The sequence below is a fragment of the Poromitra crassiceps genome (assembly GCF_964638095.1).
Source record: "Poromitra crassiceps genome assembly, chromosome: 11".
NCBI classification, from domain to species: Eukaryota; Metazoa; Chordata; class Actinopteri; order Beryciformes; family Melamphaidae; genus Poromitra; species Poromitra crassiceps.
Window position 1 is genome coordinate 17,260,518 of NC_139643.1, and position 26,197 is coordinate 17,286,714.

The window sequence follows — 26,197 nt, forward strand, 5'->3', positions numbered from 1 at the left end:
CGTAAGTCCGATGTTCGTTAGCGCAATATCTGAGGAACGCCTTGATGGAATTTAATCAAATTTGCCTCGAACATCGACCTAGACTCAAGGATGAACTGATTAGATTTTGGTGGTCAAAGGTCAAGGTCACTGTGAGCTTTCGAACACCATTTTCAAGCTTGTTAACGCGATATCTCAGGAATGCTTTGACGGCGTTTCATCAAATTTGCCTCATTAACTTGGACTCAAGGATGAACTGATTAGATTTTGATGGTTAAAGGTCAAAGTTCAAGGTCACTGTGACCTCACACACGCAATTTCCAAGCTCTGTAACCCAACATCTCAGGAGCGCCTGGACGGAATTTCTTCCAATTTGCCTCAAATGGCGATTTGGACTCAATAATGAACTAATGGCGGATGCATACATCCGCGGTGCGGTCGTTCTAGTCTATATATATACTAGGGATCTAATGCGCTACGCGCACTCGATTCCTAGGCTCGCCCGCTGAGCGGCTTCGCCCGTCCTGCAGCTCGCATTCGCAGCTCGAACACTGCGCGGCCTTGCCCGCAGCTCGGCTGCTGTGTGGCCAATGAGACCAGCATCACTGATGATGTCAGATTTATGACATCACTGATGATGTCACAGTGGGATTTATGAGGGATTTATGACATCACTGATGATGTCACAGTGGGATTTATGACATCACTGATGATGTCACAGTGGGATTTATGACATCACTGATGATGTCACAGTGGGATTTATGACATCACTGATGATGTCACAGTGGGATTTATGACATCACAGTGGGACAGAGAAACAGACAGACAGAGCCCTATAGCTCCCATTTGTATACTGATGATGATGATGATGATATCTGAAGGCCCGCTGTTGTGTCAAAAAGTGGTGCCGTGGGAGGTCATGTTTTCGCCCGTTTGTCCGTCTGTTTGTCTGCAGGATATCTCAAAAAGTTGTGAACGGATTTGCAGAAACTTTGCAGAAAGGTTGGTCATGTGACCAGAACTGATTCATTAATACAGGATTCATCATGAGTTAAGCATCAATTCATGCACATGTGTGCACCAGTATTAAAGTGTTACCGAAATTAGTTTATCCACCTCTTTTGACCAGTACAGCATTGCTCCACAGAAGATAAAGTGCTGCCTGACGTTTATAATTGACGAATTATAGGTTCATTTAACACAAGCCAAGTAATGTTAAACTTCCCTTCTTTTTATTTTTTATTTTTTACATTTTCCCCTCCAGATATAACATCCAATTCCGCAATCATCCTACATGAGAAACATAGGCTACACCATATTTTCACTGAGAAGGACAAATCAAAATGCCAGAAAAACGAGCTCAACCCTTTATGGGTGCCGAATCCTCCAAAAAATGTCACAGAAAGGAATTACTCCAAGACAGCAGTCCAATAACTTTGATATTTCAAATTTTTGTATTTATTATTATTATTTATTGACCCTTCTCTCCCCAAAGTCATGTGAAGGGAAAACCACCAAACTTTGCCAAGTGTATGACTAGGCTATAGCCTATTAGCCTACTGTATGACTAATATGTAATAAACTTTCTGTAATAAAAGCTAAAATCTTATCAGATGGGGGACCCTGGATGGGACAAAATCATATCAAATGGGGTCCGTGGTCTAATTTGTGTCAGTACAGAATCAGAGGTCCTTCATGTGAAAAGGTTCGAGAACCACTGTGTAATTTAATAATGTAATGTAATCTGATGTAATGTAATGTAGCCTAATGTAAAATGGTTAATGGACTGCATTTACATAGCGCTTTTATCCAAAGCGCTTTACAATGTGCCTACATTCACCCATTCACACTTTAATGTTAAATGGAAACTTTGGCCAGGTGGAGGTGTGGAGGACGGAGGCTGTTTACCAAAGCTAAAGTTCCCTCCCTGTCTGAGGGGCTTTGTTTTTTTAGGCCTGTCAGTTTAAACTTTAGGGAGACCAAGTCACACCCACCTCCGGTTTAGCCTTAAGCACCAAGAGATTTCATGTGCCATTTATTTTCCCATATAGACATTTCATAAAATGCTTATAAAATAGTTTTACTTTGTGAAACCAAGCGATTCAGCTATATTTAGAGTCAAGAGAGACCATAGAACCTTTTCCCTAAAATAAAATAAATAAATAATAATTAAAAAATATATATATATCCGCGAATTATTTAGCCTACGTTTTAGTCTGAGAGTGAAATGTTCTATGGTCTCTCCTGTTTGTAAATATAGCCTAGCTGAATTGTTTGGGTTGACTAAGTAAAACAAATTTTATTTTTATTAGCTACAAAATGTCTATGGGAAAATAAATGGCCGAAGAAATGTCTCGGTGTGTATGCCTAAACTGGAAGTGGGCGTGCATTTGGTTCTATATTTCGTCTTCAACTTTCAGACTGTTGACAGGATAGGCTACTTTAGTTTATTTTCTTAGTATGAGTAGCCTATAGTCTGTTTTTGTCCCAAATTGAATATAACTGTAGTTATCCAACTATCTGTCAATACAATGCAGCCTAGTGTAGTGGTAACGCACGTTATAAACGTCTCGTCTGGTTTCCACTGGCAGTCAGAGGACTGACATAATTCACGTTTTTCGAATAGGCTAATCCAAATTTGAGTTAATTATTGAAAATCAGGTTTATAATTGTCACTGTCTTTAGCTTTTGTTTTCTTAACTAGCTGGCATGAATTATTTTATTGATGTGAGTTCAGTTGCTGCTGGTATAGCCTATATTATGATCCTGCTTTACAGTGAACTTGGTGTTGGCCATAAAAAAAATCCCCTTCTATCAGGAAGTCGCGCTAGTGGTGCGTTCAAGTGATCCTTTTCTGTTTGTAAACTTGTGGGCCATGAAAGCCCAGAGATCAAACAGTTCAACAACAGATTTTACAAATAGTCCTACTTCAATCACAAATGGACGAGCTAATCAGTTTATCTTGGTTGTTCTAAAATGATTACAAAGCATAAAAGACTACACATGGGTGATCTCACTCACTTCACTAGTGCCTCTTTTCTTGGTGAAGGTCTGTCCAATTATAAGACAGAGTAGGCCTACAAAACAAACATAATATGGAATAAAAAACATACAAATCTCACCCAACACCCACCCATTTTAACAATATGCTTTAATAATAAGCACAGTTGGTCATTGTATCCATGTTATTTCTATCCATTTGTAAAATTTCAGTAGCTGTGTTCAATCAAAAATAGACATTTTCATGTCTCTATGTGTTGGTTAAATTGCTAATAGGCTACATGGAATTCCAAGCAGCACCAAAAAGGTCCTAGAAGTCTATAATTCAGCTTTTCTAACATATTAGGCTATGGTAGGCTATGTGAGTCGATGCAGCACAAGTGCTCGGTTTTACGAGCAGCACTTGAATTTAATTAGGCTACTTGCTGCGGGGCGAAGTCGAGGCAGAGAGAAGCGGAGAGAGACGGACCTGATCTGCGCTAAAATACCGACTTTCACAACATGAATGTAGTCTGCTGCTCTGCTCTGTGCTCAACATGGATTTCATCTCTGGTCCTGTGTGGGACAATGCTGACTGTAAACAGCGGTAAGTTAATGGCAGCCGTCACTGTCAAAGTTATATCTAGGGTTGCCAACTTCTTGAAATGGAAATAAGGAACGGTCGGGGGGCGGTCCGGGGAGGGCAGCCAGTCAGTAGTGGAATTACAATCACATAACTGCAATTGCTTCAACTTCAACCTAGCCTACCCATTATTATTAAGACAAGCAAACCTGAATTTGATCAGTTTTTGCATTTTTGCACGTAGCCTCTTCCTAGATTATCATTCAAGAATTGTATTTGGGCGTCACAAAACAGAAGTTTCTTATTCTGAATAGGCTAAAACAGCTGTATTAAGAAAAAAGCGTAGCCTACTCAATGTGCTGTCTCAGAGTTTAGTTGAATCTAGCAATGCTGACAGCCTTCATTTGCTGTGACTCACAACAATCAATGAGAAGCCATTCTAGGTCAGTTGAACGTATGACACCACAGGCTGAGGGGCAGAGCAGCTCCAGCGGGGTTTCTCACTCCCCAGCGAGCATTTTTAGGTTGAAAAGAGTTTAAAAAACGTTTAGGGTCAACGTTGAAAAAACGTGCACATTTAGACCATATTTCACCAGGATCTTAAATTAAAAATTCAGCACCGCACTCGGGATTTCGAACCACTGTTCTCCCACGGCTCTACCGGACTGAGCTATACGTTTAGGCTACTCGCAATATCTACGGAGCCGGGCACATACTCTATCTCGCACGCGTGTGTGTGAGCGTCTAGGCTGTATGGCTGGGCGCGTACCTATGTTCCCCGGGTCCTATATTCCGCGGGTCCTATGTTCCCCGTTTTTGCAGCGTGTCGGTGGACCGCTGCCTGGAGCTAACCTCTCCCAGCCCCCACGCCAAACCTAACCTCCCCCAGACCCTAACCCAAAACCTAACCTCTCCCACCCCTTACGCCTAAACCTAAGGTCGGCATTGCAGGTCACAAAAACGGGGAACATAGGACCCGGGGAACATAGGACCCGGGGAACATAGGGATGACCCCGTATGGCTTCAGAGGTTGACTACCAGCAACTCAGGGGGTACACAGAGCCTATAGCCTACAGTCTGTTACAATAACATAGTGTGCCCAGAGCACCTCGTTCCGTTACCCCGCTAGCCGGGCGCTTCTGGCTCATACGAGCGCATTAGCGCCCGGCGAACGTCACGCATTTTCCCATTTTACACTGTGACATTTTCACGTCTAGGTCTAAATGCCGGCTCCTACCTGAGTCTTCACGTGAAGTGAAGACGCTATCCGATGTAAAACATCCTCTTCTTTTAATGACACATAGTTGTTGCATCCAAATTGTTGCATAAAATCCACTTTTCTGTCTCTCAAAAACCAAAAAGCATTTATCTGGCGCACCGCTTCTTCTTCTTCTCTGATCTGAAGCAACCCGGAACAATGACTTCCGGGTTGCTCGAGGTGCTCCAACCGCATTTTAGCCGGTTGAAAAGAGGGTGAAATTAGGTCTTAACTCATTGAGTGCCAGCCATTTCAGAGCGTTTTCAGTGATTTCTCAAGACCCACAGAATATTGTGTGATATTACTATGTAAACACCGAACACGCCCAAAGAACGATGAGACTCTCTTGTATCATCAGCAAAAAAAAGTTTATTGATATCATTTTCCGTTCTTTAGTTATCAGCAGATAGGTTGGTTTCACCAGAAACAGATGTTTCAAACTAGAAGCTGAGATAATGAGCCTTTTGTGAAATGAAGCATTTCAAGCACATCACTTTTTTTTTTTTTTATAATATTTATTTTTGAGCAGGGAGCATTGGCATTACAGTACAGTAACCAGTGTAATTTTCTTTCTTTTTTTTTCACATTGAAACATCACAACCAACACATCTACCCTCCTTTGCCTCCCCACAACCCAATCCCATTCCAACAGAAAAAATAAATAAAATTAGATAATAAAATAAAATAAGAATAATAATATACATACATACACATATTCATATGTATATGCATATACCCACGTACATACAGTAAGAGGTAGTATAACAGTGAAAACAGTAATAACTCAAGTTGTCAAAGTTTATACTTGCAAGCATCTGGGTCAAGTTGGCCTATTTTGGTCTCATGAGGCCAGAAAAACACTGCGCGGCTGTGAGTGTGGTGGGCAGGCAGCAAGGTATTCGTCCATCCCTGGGAGGGCCCAGGCCCTTGTTCTATGGAGCCACGTCGTCTGGGGGAAGACCATCTACGTATTCGATCAGCGGTCTCCAATATGAATAAAATTTGTCAGAGGAGCCCCGCAGGGTGAATTTAATTTTTTCCAATTTAAGCAAAAATAAAATGTCTTCAAGCCAAGCTTTAAATGAAGGTGGCTGAGAGGTTTTCCAAAGAAAAAGAATCCTCCTACGAGCAATTAACGAGGCAAAAGCGATAACATTGGATTGGGTGACCGACATATCTAGCTCATCCGGTGGTCTACCAAAGATTGCAATACGAGGGGATGGACAGATTCTCACCTTCAGAATGTCCGAACACATATTAAAAAAGTACCAGTACCAGAAACCAGATAGTTTGGGACAAGTCCAGAACATATGAGTCAAGTTACAAGGTGCTTGTGAGCATCTCTCACATTCATCAACCACTTTATCTGGGTAGAATTTAGCCAGTTTGGCCTTACTATAATGAAGTCTGTGTACTACTTTAAACTGTATCAGGCTAAGTCTGGCAGAACTAGAAGAAGAGTTGACGCCTCGCAAGGCTTCCTCCCAGAAGTTGTCTGAGAAGGACGTCTGCAGTTCACTTTCCCAGCTCTCTCTGCTTTTATTGATGGCCACCACATTCACTGGAGAGAGGAGATCATAGAAATAGGAGACATGGCCCCTGGATAGAATGTCTGCCTTAAGCAGTAGATCTATTCCACTGGGAGGCGGGATTTGAGGAAATAGAGGGGAGTGGGTTCTACCGAAGTTTCGTAGCTGAAAGTACCGAAGAAAATCTGAACAGGGTAGGTTAAAAACAGTATGAAGTTGTTCGAAGCTGGCAAACACACCGTCTATATACAAGTCTCCCAGGCGGCGGAGACCTCTTCCCTCTAAAAGTGAATAGTAAGGGTCTGACTTAGCAGGCAAAAATAGGTGGTTGTTGCAAACCGGAGTCGCCTGAGGTAAAGAAGACCAACCAAAATGACGCCTGACCTGTGCCCAGATCTTAAGAGAGCTTATCACGATGGGATTAGAAGTGAACTGTGAGAAAGATACGGGTAGGGTGCTACACGCGAGAGCCTGAAGTGATGTAGAACGGCATGACATGGCCTCAATCTGACACCAACTACTTTGGGGGGAGGTGAACCAGAGCATGATCTTATGCACGTTGGCCGCCCAGTAGTAGCCCATGAGGTTTGGTAAGCCCAGTCCGCCATGGGACCTGTTCCCCTGTAGTAACAACTTGCCAGCTCTTGCGTGTTTGCCCGCCCAAATGAAAGAAGAGAGAATACCATCGATGGTAATGAAAAACGATTTAGAAAGAAAAATGGGCAAACATTGAAAAATATATAAATATCTAGGAAGTATGTTCATTTTAACTGTTTGGACTCGACCCGCCAGAGAAAGAGGCAGGCGATCCCACCTTTGGAGGTCTGCTTTAACTGAGGCTGTAAGGTTAGTCAGGTTCTTCTCCTGTAATGTACTGATGGATCGAGTGATTTGAATGCAGAGCTATTTAAAACCAGAGTTGCATAATCTAAAAGGTATTGACGTAGATGGAATTATGTCGGCCGGTTTATTAATAGGGAGGCACTCGCTTTTTTGAATGTTTAGTTTGTATCCCGAAATCGCACCGAAGGATTTCAAGACTGACATGATGCGTGGGATACTGGCTAAGGGATCACATACATATAAAAGGAGGTCGTCAGCATACAACGAGACCCTGTGCTCCGTGCCCCACCTCTGGATCCCTTTCAAACCCTCTTCAGTCTTCAAAGCAATCGATAGGGGTTCAATGGCGATGGCGAACAATAGCGGTGAAAGCGGACACCCCTGGCGTGTCCCCCGGGCAAGCGAGAAAAAATCTGAACGTTCAGTATTGGTGCAGACTGCCGCCTGAGGGGAGGAGTAAAGTAGTTTTATCAAACAGATTAAGTTAGTTCCAAAACCAAAATGCCGTAAAGAGGAAAATAAATAGGCCCACTCCACCCTGTCGAAGGCTTTTTCAGCATCCAGAGACACAACCATTTCTGGCTCAGTAAGAGATGACGAAGTGTGGATGATACTGAGAAGCCTCCGAATGTTTGTAAAAGAATGCCTCCCTTTTATAAATCCAGTCTGGTCTTCTGATATAATTGATGACATAACTGACTCCAATCGCAAAGCGATGATTTTTGCAAGTATCTTGACATCTACCGGTAGCAGTGAAATGGGACGATATGACGCGCAGCTCAGTGGGTCTTTACCTTTCTTAAAGATCAAAGAGATAGAGGCTTGAGAGAGGGTAGGTGGTAGAGAACCCTGCCGAAACGAATCATTAAACATATCTAAAAGTAATGGAGCTAATTGAGTTGAGAATTTTTTGAAAAATTCAACCGGGAAACCGTCTGGACCTGGAGATTTACCGCTCTGCATAGATTGTATCGCTTCTTTAATTTCGCACAGTTTGACCGGAGCATCGAGAATCTGTTGATCGCTACTCGAGATCTTAGGGAAGGATAACTTATTAAAAAAAGAAGTCAAAAGAGTGTCATCGTTTGGAGGTTCAGACGTGTATAATTGAGAGTAGTAGGTTTTAAAAGTGTTATTAATCATAATGGGGTCAGAGACAACAGAGCCTGATTCATCAAGTATTTGAGTAATTTGATTTGAAGCTTGTTTGGCTTTTAGTTGATAGGCCAAGAGACGGCCCGCCTTGTCCCCGTATTCGTATGTAGAACCCCGTGACTGGAAGAGGAGGCGTTCTGCCTCCCTAGTTAACAAGAGGTCGAGCTCAGTTTTCAGTATCAGCCTATCCTTGTATACGCCAGAAGATTGATTGTTTAAAAGCAAGATATCAAGGTTAGCGATAGCCGTTTCTAGCTCCTTTTGACGTGCTCTACGAAGTTTATTAATATGTAGTGTACGTGAGATAATTTTCCCTCTAATGAAAGCCTCAAGCACATCACTGACTCTGAAGCTAATATTTTCTGATGTAGTGACGTGGTGTAGTTGTGTGGTGCCCTGCGTGCCCCACCCCCCTCAACTGCAAACTCCTCCTCCGTGGGAGGGTGGCTCTGCTCGAATCTCTGCTACCTGCGTCAGGCGACGAATCTCTGCATGCTGGAGCTGGCATAAACTCATCCCCACACTAACACACAACCTGCATGCCGGAGCTGGGAGAAACTCATCCCCACACTAACACACAGCCTAACACGCACAAGCGTCTATTTTCGGAGCGCTCCGCCGTTTTTGTGCGCCGGCTCTCAGCGCGACACCGAAAAGCCAAACCATTCTCAGCAGTCCCCGCTGAGAATGGTTTGGCTTTTCGGTGTCGGGTGCTCCTTTTCTGGTGGCTAATCGTGTGGAGAAACCATCGCAGCAGAGACAGAGGGGCTCAGTTGTGGGAGCGGATTGGCTGCTGTTCGCAGCTAACGTTAGCTGCAGCCAGAGCAATCTATACGGCTCTGGCTCCAGCATGCATCGGTTTCCGTTTCATCACGGCTTCTTCTGCTGTTTTTGCTCACCTTTCTCTAATCTGGAGAGCACTGTCGCCACCTAATGGGCCCGTAAAATAGCTTATACACCTTCAACATCCCCCATATTTTTACAGGAGATGCATCAGGCTTTGATCCACGTCCCACCGTCAAAAAACGCAATTGACGTCTTTAGACGTCATTGGCACTCTACGTTAATATTTGAATTGAACTCAATGAGTTAAGTGCCTTTTAAACATGAACTCTGGATCATGTCAGGCTAGAGAGAACAGGATATTTTCAGGTTTTGCCTTTCTAAACATGAGGGGTCTTTGTTAAGAAACAACTGGATATGAGCCGTTTTTTCTGCCAGTGGGCGGGGGGGTCGGCGTGGTAGCATGTATCAAAAACAAGAAATGTGATAGGAAACAGCTTTAGCTATGAGGCAGTCAAAATAGTGGTCGCACCGTCGTCAATCCCTGTGGGTGATTTATTTTACAAGTGGCAACTAGTCATATCTGACTAGTTTTAAATGTATTTCTCGCCACAAAAGTTTGATAGCCTATCAGTCAGTCAGCTCCTCCACGCAGTGGGGAGGCACACAACACTGCCTGCTGCCTCAAATGGCTGCCTCACACAATAGAATTGGCTGCATCACGTTAGCGACAAATCTGGAGACTTCAAAAAGCATGCCGTTTTAACGGAGTCCATTCCAACGAGGGGTGGCAATGTGCCAAAAATGGACTGTCGTCAATCACTGTGGGTGATTTATTTTACAAGTGGCATTTCAAGTCATATCTGACTAGTTTTCAATGTATTTCTCCCCACAAAAGTTAGGCTTTTTCTGACATGGGAGCAAGCAAGCAGCGCAGCAGTAAGCGTCCCTCCTGATGCACTGGACCTGGCTGCCTGCAGCTGAAGCGCGTTGGCCAAACAATTCAAGCCGTTTTTGCAGCACTTGAGGAAACCGTGAGTTTGCTCGTTGATATAAGCGATTGCCTGAACGATTCATTAATTAATAAACTAGCGAACGTGAAGTGAGTCACGAAGAGCCACACCTGCCCACTACGGATCTGCGGATAATGACCTGCCACTGTTTAACATGAGCTGCGATTGCGTGGAAGCGGATCTTATACCGGCGGTCGAGGTGAATAAGATACGGACTCGCGGGAGTGCGCGTAGGCCGGCTAATTGTTGTTTAACATGCAGGCCAACCGGCTAGGAGCAGGTTATAATACGGATTCCACTGCATGTTAAGAAGTGGCTTTAGACGTTCAAACCCAATATCACCCAGATTTAAACTAAAAATCAACGTTGAAAAAAACGTTTTGTGCTCGCTGGGTCAATACAAATAGCCTGTCACTCTTTGCACTGCATTGTTTCTCCAATACGGGACAAAGCGCGTCCCGTACCAGTTAAAATACGGGACAATTCCGTATTTTAAGGGACGGTTGGCAACCCTAGTTATATCCCAAGACGCTCTTCACAACTTTTTGAGGCCTGATATCGTTAAGCCATCAGAAAGTACTTCACTATGCCATGGTAGTAGCCTACAACATTGATTTAAAGCTATCGATGAAAATAAATATGATACGGGCATGTCTAGAAACGGCTTTAGCAAATCTTTAATCAAATGTTTTAACGGAGGAAGACAGCTACCTGTTAGCCTGTTAGCTAACAGAACAGTACCGAATACGGGGCGTGTAGCAGCAGTTCAGCAGAGCTCAGCCTACAGCTTTTAACATGTTTCCTCCTGGATGTTTTCTCTTTAGACTACCTCACATTTATTTGGGGAACAGGATTAATTCACTCGTTTTAAGTTTTGACTGGTGTCTGGCGATGTTATAATCACATCAATACCGTAAGTGACTGAGAACTCTGAGAGCAGGTCACGTGGCGGCTGGGTTTACCCAGGCTAGGAGGACGCAGGCTGTTTACCGAAGCTAAAGTTCCCTCCCTGTCTGAGGGGCTTTGTTTTTTTAGGCCTGTCAGTTTAGGGAGACAAAGTCACACCCACCTCCGGTTTAGCCTTACGCACCAAGAGATTTCATCGGCCATTTATTTTCCCATATAGACATTTCATAAAATGCTTATAAAATAGTTTTACTTTGTGAAACCAAGCGATTCAGCTATATTTAGAATCAAGAGAGACCATAGAACATTTTCCCTAAAAAAAAAAATAATAATAATAATAATAATAAAAAAAAAAAAAAAATTTATCCGCAGATTATTTAGCCTACGTTTTGGTCCGAGAGTGAAATGTTCTATGGTCTCTCCTGTTTGAATTGTTTGGGTTGACTAAGTCAAACTATTTTTCGAGGCATTTTTACAAAATGTCTATGGGAAAATAAAGGCAGAAGAAATGTCTCGGTGTGTATGCCTAAACTGGAAGTGGGCGTGCATTTGGTTCTATTTCGTCTTCAACTTTCAGACTGTTGACAGGATACTTTAGTTTATTTTCTCAGTATGAGTAGCCTATAGTCTGGTTTTGTTCATATTGAATATAACTGTATCCAACTGTCAATAAAATGCAGCCTAGTGTGTGTAGTGGTAACGCACGTTATAAACGTCTCGTCTGGTTTCCACTGGCAGTCAGAGGACTGACATAATGAACGTTTTTTGAATAATCCAAACTTGAGTTAATTATTGAAAATCAGGTTTATAATTGTCACTGTCTTGAGTTTTTGTTTTCTTAACTTCTCAGAAGACTCATCTCGCTGTCACCACGATTGCAAATTTAACGTCCAAAACAGTAGCATTGTGGATGTGAGTGGATCTACGTTTACTAGTTTAATATGATCAATTGCTTGGCCTCCCAGGATACCTCGTTATGTTGCATTTACCCCCATGCACATCGTTTGACCATTTTTTCAACTTATAAATGTATAAAACCAGAGGAGAATCCCGATTTATTCTGCTTCTCTGCTTCTCTATGGAGCCCTAGGCTCAGGTTGTCCGAGTCTATGGTGGAGCTGCACGCAGGCCCGCCGCACCCCATTACGCAGAGTACGCAGACACAGACTGCGTAGGGCATCATGTGACTGAGGGCACAAAAAAAAAAAAAAAAAAAAAAAAAAATTTTTTTTGGTGCCCTCAGTCAGGCCACTCACTGAACAGCAGGCCAGGCGCCGCCTACTGGTTTACTAGTGTTTTTATTACTTTATTCAGGGTTAAAGTGGGTGCATCTCATTGTAAAATTGGACTCGGCCCAAATTGGGCTTCAAACGGCACAAATCTGTCTTCAACCGGCCCAAATCTGGCTTCAACTGGCCCAAATCTGGCTTCAAACGACCTAAATCGGGCTTCAAACGGCCCAAATCTGGCTTCAAACAGCCCAAATCTGGCTTCAAACGGTCCAAATTGGGCTTCAAACAGCCCAAATTTTTCACGCACGTCGGCCCGTATCGGCCTGGCCTGCTTGGTATCTAATGCCCGGCCTGAATTATGATCCCAGTCCGCCCCTGCTTGCATGTACAGTTTAACAATCGCTTGTTTGCTGACATGTACAGTAATTCTAACAATTGTTTGTTTGCCACATGTAATGTAATGTGAGATACACTAGTATCGTTCATAATTAATGAATTTGCAGTCTTTCGTTTGACAGTTATTGAAAGTTTTGCGGGGGGGGGGGGGGGGGCACCACAAAACAATTATGCTTAGGGCACCCAAATGGCCAGCAGCGGCCCTGGCTGCACGCGCTGTGATTTGCTAGTCTGCGTTCGGGGTATAAGGGGTCTATACCTTGTTTAAGTTTTAAAACAAAATCATCAAAGTTCAATTTAAATATTAGTTTTGGATCTCTGGGTATGGTCAAGCCAAGATAGGTGAGGTGGTCTTTTGTCAATTTGAATGGGAGATTTTCCAAAAAGCTGGGAGTGAAGACATCAGACAGAGGCATAAAGTCACTCTTTGTCCAGTTATTTGTGTATCCGGACAGCTTACCGAAGGATATTTTTGACATGGAGTGATGAAGGCGGTCGAAACAGTATCACAAACAGCGTTGGCTGTTGACTGAAAATCACACTGAAATTAATAAATACTAATATTATAACGTCAGTGCGATTGTTACTGTTAAACTGTAAAGATCAGCAAAACCAGAGGGACACAAATGTCAAAACAAAAGAACATAAAGCAGTGAATCAGGTATTAGAAGCAAGTCTAAAAAGTGTGTTTTAGGGACTTGAAGGAGGCCTCTGAGTTTAGCTCTGTGTATCTACCGCCCCCTGCTGTCTGTGTCACATTTCACATCATGAGGTGTCTTTACTCAGTCATCTTTTTCCTGTTAAAGCAGCTAAAGCATTTGAAACGTGCACTTTACCACACAGCTAATTGTTGCATTTAATGGAAACTATTTTCACTGTTACTGTGCACTCTTACATAATAATAGGTGGCAGTAAAGATGCAAAATAAAACCATTGAAAATAAAAGTCTGTGATCATCTTCACTTTCTGTTCTGGCAGAATGGAACGACTTCTGACTGGATTAGAAGTAATGATTGTGGTCTTAAAGACTTGTGGGGGGGGGGAATATGACAAACAAAGTTAAAATGATGGATTACATTTGTAAATGTTTTAATGTGGGGTATTTTTGAAAACAGCAGGTGTCTGACATCTGACATATATATATATATATATATATATATATATATATATATATATATATATATATATATATATATATATATATATATATATATATATATATATATATATATATATATATAAATATATGCTTCTGTAATGTGATTCATGTAAAGTGTATTTACTGTAGAAACAGAATGTTGGGGCGGGACATAACATGGTACTGGGGGATCAATCAAAAGTGTCAACCAATGGGAGATCAGTCAGGGAGAGAGGGAGGCAGTTATTTGGTGGAAGGGGCAGATTTATTTCTGGATTTTTTTTATTTGCGCTTCTTGGTACAGCATGATGTCATCAATAACAATACTCTGTTTTCCAGGAAGTAAAAGTAATGAGATGTCAAAATACAAGAACATAATTTTTTGGTCATCTTCTTGGCATAAATTGTTGGCAAGAGTCAAAACTAAGTTATATCCTTTAAATAAATGCTACATTCATTCTAGGGCTGCACAATTAATCGTATTTTCATTGTCATCGCAATATGAACATGCGCAATAAACACATCGCAAAGACTGCCTGAAACGAATAACAAAGGTGGTTTTATTTACATGCGTCATGCAGGCCCGGCTCCAGACCCAAATTACAGAGGGGGCCTGCCCCTAGCTTGGGGGGGCCAAGCTACCCAACCCCAAAGAATGGGGTCCCCCCCCCACCCCCAGTGCTATAGTGGTAAAGAAAAACGTGGGTAAACTATACTTTTGAGGCAGCTTTCTCACGCGTCACCGGCAGTGTTATAACGGCGGATAAACTATAAGCTTCCGTGACCGATATTCAAGACAAAATATGAGAGTAGAACAACTTAATCTGAATAGCTCTATAAGGTATATCAGGGGGTGCCCCACATTTCTGAGTAGCCAGCCAGATAGGAAAACTAGCTGGCTAAATATGGGATGGGCCTTGGACCTTCAAGGGGGGTCCGGGGGGATTCTCCCCCGGAAGATTTTGTACATTTTAAAGTAAAATTCGTCAACCTGGTGCATTTAAAGGAGAATTTCGGTTTTTTCGAACCTGGAGCCATCTCCTGCCATTAATTATGATTTGTCCACTCACCAGGCGATCCCCGCGGCATATCTGGGCGTCCTAGCGTTGTTTTGATATCAATAGCGTCCAAGTCAGTCGTAAAGTGGAGTTGATTTGGGGCCAAGTGTGAGCCTGTATTTCTTGCATCTAAATAGCTATTTTCTTCCCTTTTTCGCCAAATATCGCCATAATCTGATCCGTCAACATCCAGCAGAGTGTTATTTCACCCCAGGCTGTTTCCTGGAGTGCACAGGGATCAAATTACCTCAAACGTGATCTAGGTCACCAAGTCTCGTGAAGTCCCGCGATACTTTCCTGTCGACTGGCCAAATACAGGCAGGACGCTTTGCGGTCGTGGTTTTAGCGTAACCTATGTGGGGTTTGGCGTAACCTATGTGGGATTCGAAATAACGAAGGTTATGCCAAACCCCACATAGGTTACGCTAAAACCACGACCGCAAAGCGTCCTGCCTATATTTGGCCAGTCGACAGGAAAGTATCGCGGGACTTCACGAGACTTGGTGACCTAGATCACGTTTGAGGTAATTTGATCCCTGTGCACTCCAGGAAACAGCCTGGGGTGAAATAACACTCTGCTGGATGTTGACGGATCAGATTATGGCGATATTTGGCGAAAAAGGGAAGAAAAATAGCTATTTAGATGCAGGAAATACAGGCTCACACTTGGCCCCAAATCAACTCCACTTTACGACTGACTTGGACGCTATTGATATCAAAACAACGCTAGGACGCCCAGATACGCCGCGGGGATCGCCTGGTGAGTGGACAAATCATAATTAATGGCAGGAGATGGCTCCAGGTTCGAAAAAACCGAAATTCTCCTTTAAGAGCAAAATGAAGAGGCTAAATCTATGAAGAACTACACACACATCTCTAATGTGTTGTGACTTTACAAATAATTAGGCCTTAACAATCAATATAAAATTACACATTGTGCACAAATTGCATTCATTGTGACAAATTTACAATAGTTAATATCCAGCCAGAATCATTGCAAATGGATTTTCAAAGTAACAGTTAGCAATAGCATTCAGTTAATCAATGCCTAATGACAGCCAGAATAGTGCAAATTAATAACATTAGCTTGATTGAGCTCAGCACATCAAGCTTCAATCATTGCTACTTGACAACAATAATGTCAGGCATAATCTGACTAACGGGGGGGGGGGGGCAGTTTGGGGAATGGGGGGGCCCGGCCCGGTCAAGCCCCCCCCAGCGCCGGGCCTGGCGTCATGCATTCCCACTCAGCATCTGACCATTTTGTCTTGTGTTGTAAATCCAGCATACACCTTTCCCTTGCAACAGTGCGCTCCGCCCCTCTGCCAAAGCCCAGACACGCTGTGTGTAGTTTCAGCTAGAGTCAGTGTGTATTTCATTTCTTTATTCAGTGGGCATAGGCTATGTTTGGGGTCTATGTTAGCATTATTAAAGCAGAAAGACATAGGAACTGTATAGCTAATATGCATACCGGTACTTTAATATTTGTTTATTTATCGCAAGTCGTATCGTCATCGCTATATTGAACAATGTTATCGCACATCGCAGATTTTCCTCATATCGTGCAGGCCTACATTCCCAGTGTTTTTCCATATATATTAATGATTCTGTCTGTCTGTCTGTCTGTCTGTCTGTCTGTCTGTCTGTCTGTCTGTCTGTCTGTCTGTCTGTCTCTGTCTGTCTGTCTCTGTGACTCTCAGAGATACACTCCCTCACCTACATCTACACGGCCTTCTCCAAGGACGTCCAGCTCCCTGGCATCCACAAGTTCACCGCCATGGGTCTCCTGGACAACCGGATGATCGACTACTATGACAGCACGAGCCAGAAGACGGTCCCCAAACAGGCTTGGATGGAGAAGAAGCTGGATGCAGACTACTGGGAGAAACGGTCCCACCAGAGCCAGGAGCAGTGGTTAAAAGCCGACACAGACATCCTGAAGCAGAATGACACGGGTACGATCTGTTAAAGAAACAACATTAGTATGGAATCTTGGGTAACATCTGACCGTAGGAACTAGGGGTTTCACCGTTCAAAATTCAGGGTTCGGAACATTTTTGATACAGCAAAAAAGGCGGAAATGCCAAAGAAATTTCCCCGATTTAAAAAATGTGAATTTATTTGTATTTATTCTCCTTATTTATTTTGTATTATTTTCACAGTAGGCTATAGTAAAATGTTTCACTAGCCAGTATTTACCTCTGCAATTGCCAATCCATCTGGTTTCAGGTACCCATGTTCTTCAGTGGAGGCACGGCTGTGTGGCTGACACCCAGCCTGACGGCTCCAGCAAGTTCGTCTGTGGCATGTGGAAGTACAATTACGACGGAAATGACTTCCTGTCCTTTGGTGACACCAACTCATGCTGGATTGCCCCGGATAACTATGGCCTACCGACCAAGAGGAAGTGGGATGCGGACCAGATGCGGAACCAGCTCACCAAAGGCTACCTGGTGCATGACTGTGTCCAGTGGCTCAACACGTTCTGGAAATATGGCATGAAGCAGCTCAAAGAAGCCTGTATGTATTAATCCATATTTGTTTAGCTTCTTTAGTTTTGAATATAGTTGTAAAGCTACTGTCATTACTTACAGTAATTATAATATGTGTAGTCTCAGCTATAGTTCAGTCAGAGACACTTGCATCAAAGGAGATTGGACCATTCAGAACACTAGTAATGCTGATGCACTTGTATTGTTGGAAAAGGCTGAATCCAGGCAGCATGAGAGATTCTGCAGGGAGCGACTTAAACCCCACAAGGTAGACATATCTTTAATCATATGAAAACCACATCAAAATAGTCTGTACAAGCATCCTGTGAACAGATAACAACAGGAGGTTGGGGAGGTGGACTGGGTCAACAGCAGCAGTGGCATCACTTAACCAGCAGGGTGAGCTGTCAGACTGTAAAGAGCCCTCATTGACTTGTTGTGAATGATGGTGAGAGTCAGCTGTTGAATTGGACAGCTGGTGATAAACGTTCATGACTTCAGTGTTCTGCCTGAACTGGTGTGGTACGCCATCATGTGGCCAAATCATCCAGCCACTATCAGCAAACACCATAATACAAGTTTGGTACTGGACTGTGATTTAGAAATGGAATGTGTCAGAATGATGTAGTAGTGTTTGCTTTTGCCATTAGTATCATTGTTTGTTGTAGTATGATCATTAATGTGAGTCTTTGTATCATACACATATTCTGCGGGACAGACACATTCATGGCCGTAACTAGCTATGAGGACGGGGAGGTCCGGACCTCCCCTAATATTTCAGAGAGAAAAAAAAAAGTTTATTTTTTATTTTTTATAAAACAATCTGCATGGAAAAGCATGAAAAAACACGGGATCGCTTTTATTTTGAAACGAAAGGCAGGTCAGGCAGGAAGTCATTTGACGCTGCGTCCGCGGTAACTTGATTCCGAGAGAGCAGCAGCATGGTGGTGAGTGATGACTGTCTGTCTGCCTGGCGAGATAATTGAAGGTGAGCGAGCTGCGAGACAGTGAGCGAGTGAACGACAGACAGTGAGTGACACTGACAGATTTTTTAGCAACAACCAAGAAAGTAAGTGTCTAGTCTGTCTCTTAAGTAATGTTACCTGTGTGACACGTTGGGATGCTACTGGCTAATCATGCATGATGCCAATTGCCAAGCTCCCGAAGTCAGGTATGCAGGTGGCTATATGCATGGTTTCAGTTTCATGACCCAATAAGTAACAAAAAGAGGTGGTGTAAAGTTAAAAACAACATAATATATTTTATTTTATTTTTCAATCGTTCCTATCAGGAATAAATAAATGTCCCTCTGTATGTTTTTTTTATTATCGATGATGACTTTGTGTGTTGTGTACGGCTTGGGTTGTGTACCTGTGTTTGTAGGTGTCATTTTGATATGAATTTGGCTAAAACAGTTTGTGTTTGTTAGTTACAATTATGTTGACAGGAGAGCTGAGCAGGTGGTGACATGAAAGAGAATATACTGAATAATGACATCACAACAGTATAATCCTAATGTTGATTTAAAATGATATATTACTCTAAATATGGCAAAAAAAGGGGGGGGAAACCCCCAAGCCTCCCCTTGCTGGACCTCCCCTATTTCGGGACCCTGGTTACGGCCCTGGACACATTTGCCGTCAATTCAGCAATCGTGTAAGTTATTTTATTTTTATTTTTATTTTTTCGTTTGAAAGTTTTACTTTGAAAATGCTGCTTGTTTTGTGTTTCACTGCTCTCAAGTATTTCACTTCTCTTATATGTTTCCTGCATCGTGAGTCTGGCCTGTGTTATCCAAGGTTTCCATGGACCATTCCATGGCAAGCGTGACAGAGGCTCCGGCTGGTGGTGGGCAGGCAGTGAGGATCATTTCACTGAACACTGGTGGGTTAAACGGTGCGGTAAAACGCACAAAAATCTTGACACATATTAAGGACCAGAACGCTGACATAGCACTCATTCAGGAAACGCATTTATGTAACTCGGAACAGTGGAAACTGCATAGGCCCTGGATAGGACAGATTTTCCATTCAAGTTTTAATTTCAAGACAAGGGGCACTGCGATATTAATTAGGAAAAATGTAGATTTTGTTTCTAAAGATGTAGTTACTGATCCGAATGGTCGCTATGTCATCGTTTCTGGTACACTCTACCAGAGACCAGTGGTTTTAGTGTCTGTTTATGCCCCGAACTGGGACGACCAAAACTTTATGAAACAGTTGCTGGCTTCCATTCCATATCTGAATTCCCACTTACTCTTACTAGGAGGCGACATGAACTGTGTGACTGATACTCTCTTGGATAGGTCTAGTACGAAACCAGTGGCAGCTACGAGAATGGCCCAGACTCTCTCTGCTTTTATGGATCAGTACGGCTACATTGACCCGTGGAGATTTCTACACCCATCTACAAGACAATATTCTTTCTTCTCCCATGCACATCGTTCATTTACACGTATAGATTACTTTATTATTGATAAGTCACTTATTCCATCTATTCTATCCACTCACTACTCCCCAATAACTGTCTCTGACCATTCTACTGTGATCTTGGATCTTCACTTTAAATTGAAGCCTAAGGCATTCAGAACCTGGCGCTTAGACCCTCTCTTCCTTACCAATGCAAACAATTGCAAATATGTTTCTGAATCTATTGACTTTTTCTGTGAGACCAACCAAAATGAAGAGACTTCTGCATCTCTATTATGGGAAACCCTTAAGGCTTTCATTAGAGGGAAAATTATCTCACGTACACTACATATTAATAAACTTCGTAGAGCACGTCAAAAGGAGCTAGAAACGGCTATCGCTAACCTTGATATCTTGCTTTTAAACAATCAATCTTCTGGCGTATACAAGGATAGGCTGATACTGAAAACTGAGCTCGACCTCTTGTTAACTAGGGAGGTAGAACGCCTCCTCTTCCAGTCACGGGGTTCTACATACGAATACGGGGACAAGGCGGGCCGTCTCTTGGCTTATCAACTAAAGGCCAAACAAGCTTCAAATCAAATTACTCAAATACTTGATGAATCAGGCTCTGTTGTCTCTGACCCCATTATGATTAATAACACCTTTAAAACCTACTACTCTCAATTATACACGTCTGAACCCCCAAACGATGACACTCTTTTGACTTCTTTTTTTAATAAGTTATCCTTCCCTAAGATCTCGAGTAGCGATCAACAGATTCTCGATGCTCCGGTCAAACTGTGCGAAATCAAAAAAGCGATACAATCTATGCAGAGCGGTAAATCTCCAGGTCCAGACGGTTTCCCGGTTGAATTTAAAAAAAAATTCTCAACTCAATTAGCTCCATTACTTTTAGATATGTTTAATGATTCGTTTCGGCAGGGTTCTCTACCACCTACCCTCTCTCAAGCCTCTATCTCTTTGATCTTTAAGAAAGGTAAAGACCCACTGAGCTGCGCGTCATATCGACCCATTTCACTGCTACCGGTAGATGTCAAGATACTTGCAAAAATCATCGCTTTGCGATTGGAGTCAGTTATGTCATCAATTATATCAGAAGACCAGACTGGATTTATAAAAGGGAGGCATTCTTTTACAAACATTCGGAGGCTTCTCAGTATCATCCACACTTCGTCATCTCTTACTGAGCCAGACATGCCAGGGGTGTCCGCTTTCACCGCTATTGTTCGCTATCGCCATTGAACCCCTATCGATTGCTTTGAAGACTGAAGAGGGTTTGAAAGGGATCCAGAGGTGGGGCACGGAGCACAGGGTCTCGTTGTATGCTGACGACCTCCTTTTATATGTATGTGATCCCTTAGCCAGCATCCCACGCATCATGTCAGTCTTGAAATCCTTCGGTGCGATTTCGGGATACAAACTAAACATTCAAAAAAGTGAGTGCCTCCCTATTAACTCATTGAATGCCAATGACGACAGCTGTCGTCAATTCAAATACTGACGTAGAGTGCCAAAGACGACGATTGTCGTCAATTGCGTTTTTTGACGGGGGGGAATCCATCGAAGCCAGATCTATGTCCTGTAACATTTTGGGACATGTTGAATGTCTATAACCTATTTTACCGAGCCATTAGGTGGCGACAGTGCTCTCCAGATGACAGAAGTGTCAAGGAATACAGCCTGACAAAGCCGTGATCAAAGACAAACCGCGCTCATTGCTGTTGGCAAGCAGCCCAGAGCCATCATGTAGATGGCTCTGGGCTGCTTGCCAACAGCAATCAATCCGTGCACACAACTGCAGCTCCTCTGCCTGTCTGTCTGTCTGCATAGTTTCTTCACAGAGTACCCACCAGAAAGGCAGCACCCAACGCCGAAGGGCCAACCCTTGCAGTCGCGTTGGGCATTTCCTCATTGCTGCTGTGAGCTGCCAGGAGAAAACAGAGGCTCCGAATAGACTTTGTGCGTGTGGGGAGGAGTTGGCAGCTGACTCGGGGAGAGGCGGGGAGAGGGGGGGGGGCAGGGGGGTGGGGCGCGCATGCACCACAGAACTAAACCAGGTCACATCATCAGAAGATATTATCTAGAGTCAGTGAATGTGCTTGAAATAATGCATTTCACAAAAGGCTGAATATCTCAGCTTCCTGATAGAAAAGCATATTTTTGCTGTTTTTGACCTATCTTCTCCGGCTGATAACTAAAGAACGGAAAATGGTATCAATAAACTTTTTTTTGCTGATGATACAATAGAGTCTCCTTGTTCTTTTTGCGTGTTCGGTGTTTACATAGTAATATCACACAATATTCTGTGGGCCTCGAGAAATCACTGAAAACGCTCTGAAACTCTGGCACTGGGAGCGTCCGTTCTCCAAAAGTGGCTGGCACTCAATGAGTTAATAAACCGGCCGACATAATTCCATCTACGTCAATACCTTTTAGATTATGCAACTCTGGTTTTAAATATCTCGGCATTCAAATCACTCGATCCATCCGTACATTACAGGATAAGAATCTGACTAACCTTACAGCCTTAGTTAAAGCAGACCTCCAAAGGTGGGATCGCCTGCCTCTTTCTCTGGCGGGTCGAGTCCAAACAGTTAAAATGAACATACTTCCTAGATATTTATATATTTTTCAATGTTTGCCCATTTTTCTTTCTAAATCGTTTTTCATTACCATCGATGGTATTCTCTCTTCTTTCATTTGGGCGGGCAAGCACGCAAGAGCTGGCAAGTTGTTACTACAGGGGAACAGGTCCCATGGCGGACTGGGCTTACCAAACCTCATGGGCTACTACTGGGCGGCCAACGTGCATAAGATCATGCTCTGGTTCACCTCCCCCAAAGTAGTTGGTGTCAGATTGAGGCCATGTCATGCCGTTCTACATCACTTCAGGCTCTCGCGTGTAGCACCCTACCCGTATCTTTCTCACAGTTCACTTCTAATCCCATCGTGATAAGCTCTCTTAAGATCTGGGCACAGGTCAGGCGTCATTTTGGTTGGTCTTCTTTACCTCAGGCGACTCCGGTTTGCAACAACCACCTATTTCTGCCTGCTAAGTCAGACCCTTACTATTCACTTTTAGAGGGAAGAGGTCTCCACCGCCTGGGAGACTTGTATATAGACGGTGTGTTTGCCAGCTTCGATCAACTTCATACTGTTTTTAACCTACCCTGTTCAGATTTTCTTCGGTACTTTCAGTTACGAAACTTTGGTAGAACCCACTCCCCTCTATTTCCTCAAATCCCGCCTCCCAATGGAATAGATCTACTGCTTAAGGCAGACATTCTATCCAGGGGCCATGTCTCCTATTTCTATGATCTCCTCTCTCCAGTGAATGTGGTGGCCATCAATAAAAGCAGAGAGAGCTGGGAAAGTGAACTGCAGACGTCCTTCTCAGATAACTTCTGGGAGGAAGCCTTGTGAGGCGTCAACTCTTCTTCTAGTTCTGCCAGACTTAGCCTGATACAGTTTAAAGTAGTACACAGACTTCACTATAGTAAGGCCAAACTGGCTAAATTCTACCCAGATAAAGTGGTTGATGAATGTGAGAGATGCTCACAAGCACCTTGTAACTTGACTCATATGTTCTGGACTTGTCCCAAACTATCTGGTTTCTGGTACTCCTTCTTTAATATGTGTTCGGACATTCTGAAGGTGAGAATCTGTCCATCCCCTCATATTGCAATCTTTGGTAGACCACCGGATGAGCTAGATATGTCGGTCACCCAATCCAATGTTATCGCTTTTGCCTCGTTAATTGCTCGTAGGAGGATTATTTTTCTTTGGAAAACCTCTCAGCCACCTTCATTTAAAGCTTGGCTTGAAGACATTTTATTTTTGCTTAAATTGGAAAAAATTAAATTCACCCTGCGGGGCTCCTCTGACAAATTTTATTCACATTGGAGACCGCTGATCGAATACGTAGATGGTCTTCCCCCAGACGACGTGGCTCCATAGAACAAGGGCCTGGGCCCTCCCAGGGATGGACGAATGCCTTGCTGCCTGCCCACCACACTCACAGCCGCGCAGTGTTTTTCTGGCCTCACGAGACCGAAATAGGCCAACTTGACCCAGATGCTTGCAAGTATAAACTTTGACAACTTGAGTTATTACTGTTCTCACTGTTATACTACCTCTTACTATACGTACGTGTGTATATGCATATACATATGAATATGTGTATGTATGTATAATATTGTTCTTATTCTATTTTATTATCTAATTTTATTTATTTATTTTTTTTTTTTGTTGTTGGAATGGGATTGGGTTGTGGGGAGGCAAAGAAGGGTAGATGTGTTGGTTGCGATGTTTCAATGTGAAAAAAAAAGAAAGAAAATTACACTGGTTAGTGTACTGTAATACCAATGCTCCCTGCTCAAAAATAAATATTATTAAAAAAAAAATTCAGCAATCGTGGAATCCTGGGTAGGGTGACCAGATGTCCCGCTTTGTGCGGGACTGCACAGCATTTTCATGATTTTTCACGCATCCCGCAAATTGAGAAGATGTCCCGCATTTTGGGCGAGAGAGAGAGAGAGAGAGAGGGAGCGCGATCAGACCAAGGCAGAGAGGGAGACAGAGGGAGAGCGGGGGAGAGATAGACCGAGAGACAGAGGGAGAGCAGGGGAGAGAGAGAGCGTGCACACCGCTGCTCTTGTCTGCAGCACACACTGTGGCTCGAGAGATGTGCAGCGCACGGTTCACTTCACACAGTGCAGCCTGAGAGATGTGTATTCCCAGTAACTAGCAGCAATAATAACAATACCAATGGCCAAATACTTACCATACTAATGATAATAGCTACTACCCATATTAATACAACAGTGCATCTTTGCACAAAGCTCTCAAGTGTTGTATAACTGGCACAATTGAAGACAGCCTCAAATCTTTCTCAACAGCTGCTACAGGCTATTTGCAATGGACAATTATAAATTCCATTCTAAGCTGTGCTCTTATTGTGATGTTAGTTAATGTTTTGTTCAGATGAAGCTAGCCTACTATGGTTCTACTTCAGTACCTACAGTATTATGGTTCAGTAGTATATTGTTCTACTAGAAAAGTCTGACTAACTTTAATGTTTTTGTGTGTGGAAGGCACACACCTGCCATGTGTTTAATCTGTACATGAAGCCATGACTTGAATCCCATGTCAGCAACCTGTCTGGTCTGTTTTATTGTAGCCTACACATTTTAGTCAGATCATTTATGTTTATATTTGCAAATTGTGTGAATCAACCAGAGGGCAAAGCATAGAGAGGGGTGAATAGAAATGTATATTTTTTGTAAGTTAGAAAATCTATCTAAATTTTAGACTGCTTCAAAGCATCGGTAGCGTGTCCCAAATTGTCCCACATTTGGTTTGCTGGGATCTGGTCACCCTAATCCTGGGGGGTCTCATTATTGGCTTTAGGTGTAGTAGCTGTGGTAGTAATAGCAATATTATTGATAAGTGATTAGCAATCAACTTCAAACAGTTGTCTTTTTCATGTGATGGTTGGTGTTTATCAAATATCTGATAACAGTGATATGTGGCATACAGTTACTGCTACCTGCAGCTGCCTGGCCACCAGGTACAAGTAGGCTAACTCAGTTGTCATTGTTGTATTTGCAGCTCCACCAGACTTGTATGTGTTTGCAAAGCAGGCCAGAATTCAGGACCACCTCATCTTGACCTGCATGGCCACAGGTTTCTACGCAAAAGACATCGAGATGCTGATCAGGAGGGACGGCCGCGTTGTGACTCAGCTGGACGGGTTGAACTCCACAGGTGTTCTCCCAAATGGAGACGACACCCACCAGCTCAGGATGTGGGTTGAGATTTTAAAGACTGACTCTAGTAACTTCACCTGTGAGGTGAAACACAACGCGACCAGCATGCACATTTTCAAGGAGTGGGGTAAGAGCCTTCAAAATAGAAGAGTGTTTTGTTGTTGTTTTGCCAGCATCACCCTTCTTCACATTAATATAGTTTCACATATCCACAACTAGGAGCTTCCCAGTACAACCTGATGGAGGTTAAGCCCCTTAGTAGAGGTTCTCAAATGTGTTTCAGCCAAAGACCCCTTACAAGATAGAAAATATACCGGGGACCCCTTCATTCTGATTTGTGATTTTGGGCTAAGCTTAATTGTTTCCACGGTAATGTGCTTGACTTTTAAATTGATAGGTTTCTTAGATAAGAATGTAATCCATGAACCATTTTAGATTTAAAGCATTATTTCATTGAACTATGAAGCTTTTGAAAAAAAAAGGTTTTATTTTAATTTTACTGAAAACTTTTCGCGGACCCCCTTGCAAAGTGTCACAGACCCCTGAGGTCCCCGGGCCCCCATTTGAGAACCACTGAAGTGTGATGATATTTGGTATGGGAGCCGTTGCTGTAGCCTCGTTCAGTTCCCCTGCCCAGATTTTCCCAGTCAGTT

General features: G+C 43.0%; 2 protein-coding genes across 6 annotated transcripts in view; both read left to right on the top strand.

The window, feature by feature from the left end:
• The window catches only part of LOC310785519 (class I histocompatibility antigen, F10 alpha chain-like), a 370,829-nt gene that overhangs the window by 30,247 nt on the left and 314,385 nt on the right, over positions 1 to 26,197 (top strand). The window lies entirely within an intron of this gene.
• Positions 3,429 to 26,197, top strand: part of LOC310785687 (class I histocompatibility antigen, F10 alpha chain-like) — a gene marked incomplete at its 3' end in the record, with an annotated part of 25,561 nt that continues 2,792 nt past the window's right edge. The window contains exons 1-4 of the mRNA XM_083646829.1: positions 3,429 to 3,565; positions 16,553 to 16,807; positions 17,082 to 17,372; positions 25,387 to 25,671. Coding sequence (XP_083502955.1) covers positions 3,481 to 3,565; positions 16,553 to 16,807; positions 17,082 to 17,372; positions 25,387 to 25,671 — 916 coding nt within the window. The 5' untranslated portion in view covers positions 3,429 to 3,480. The remainder of the gene's footprint in view (positions 3,566 to 16,552; positions 16,808 to 17,081; positions 17,373 to 25,386; positions 25,672 to 26,197) is intronic.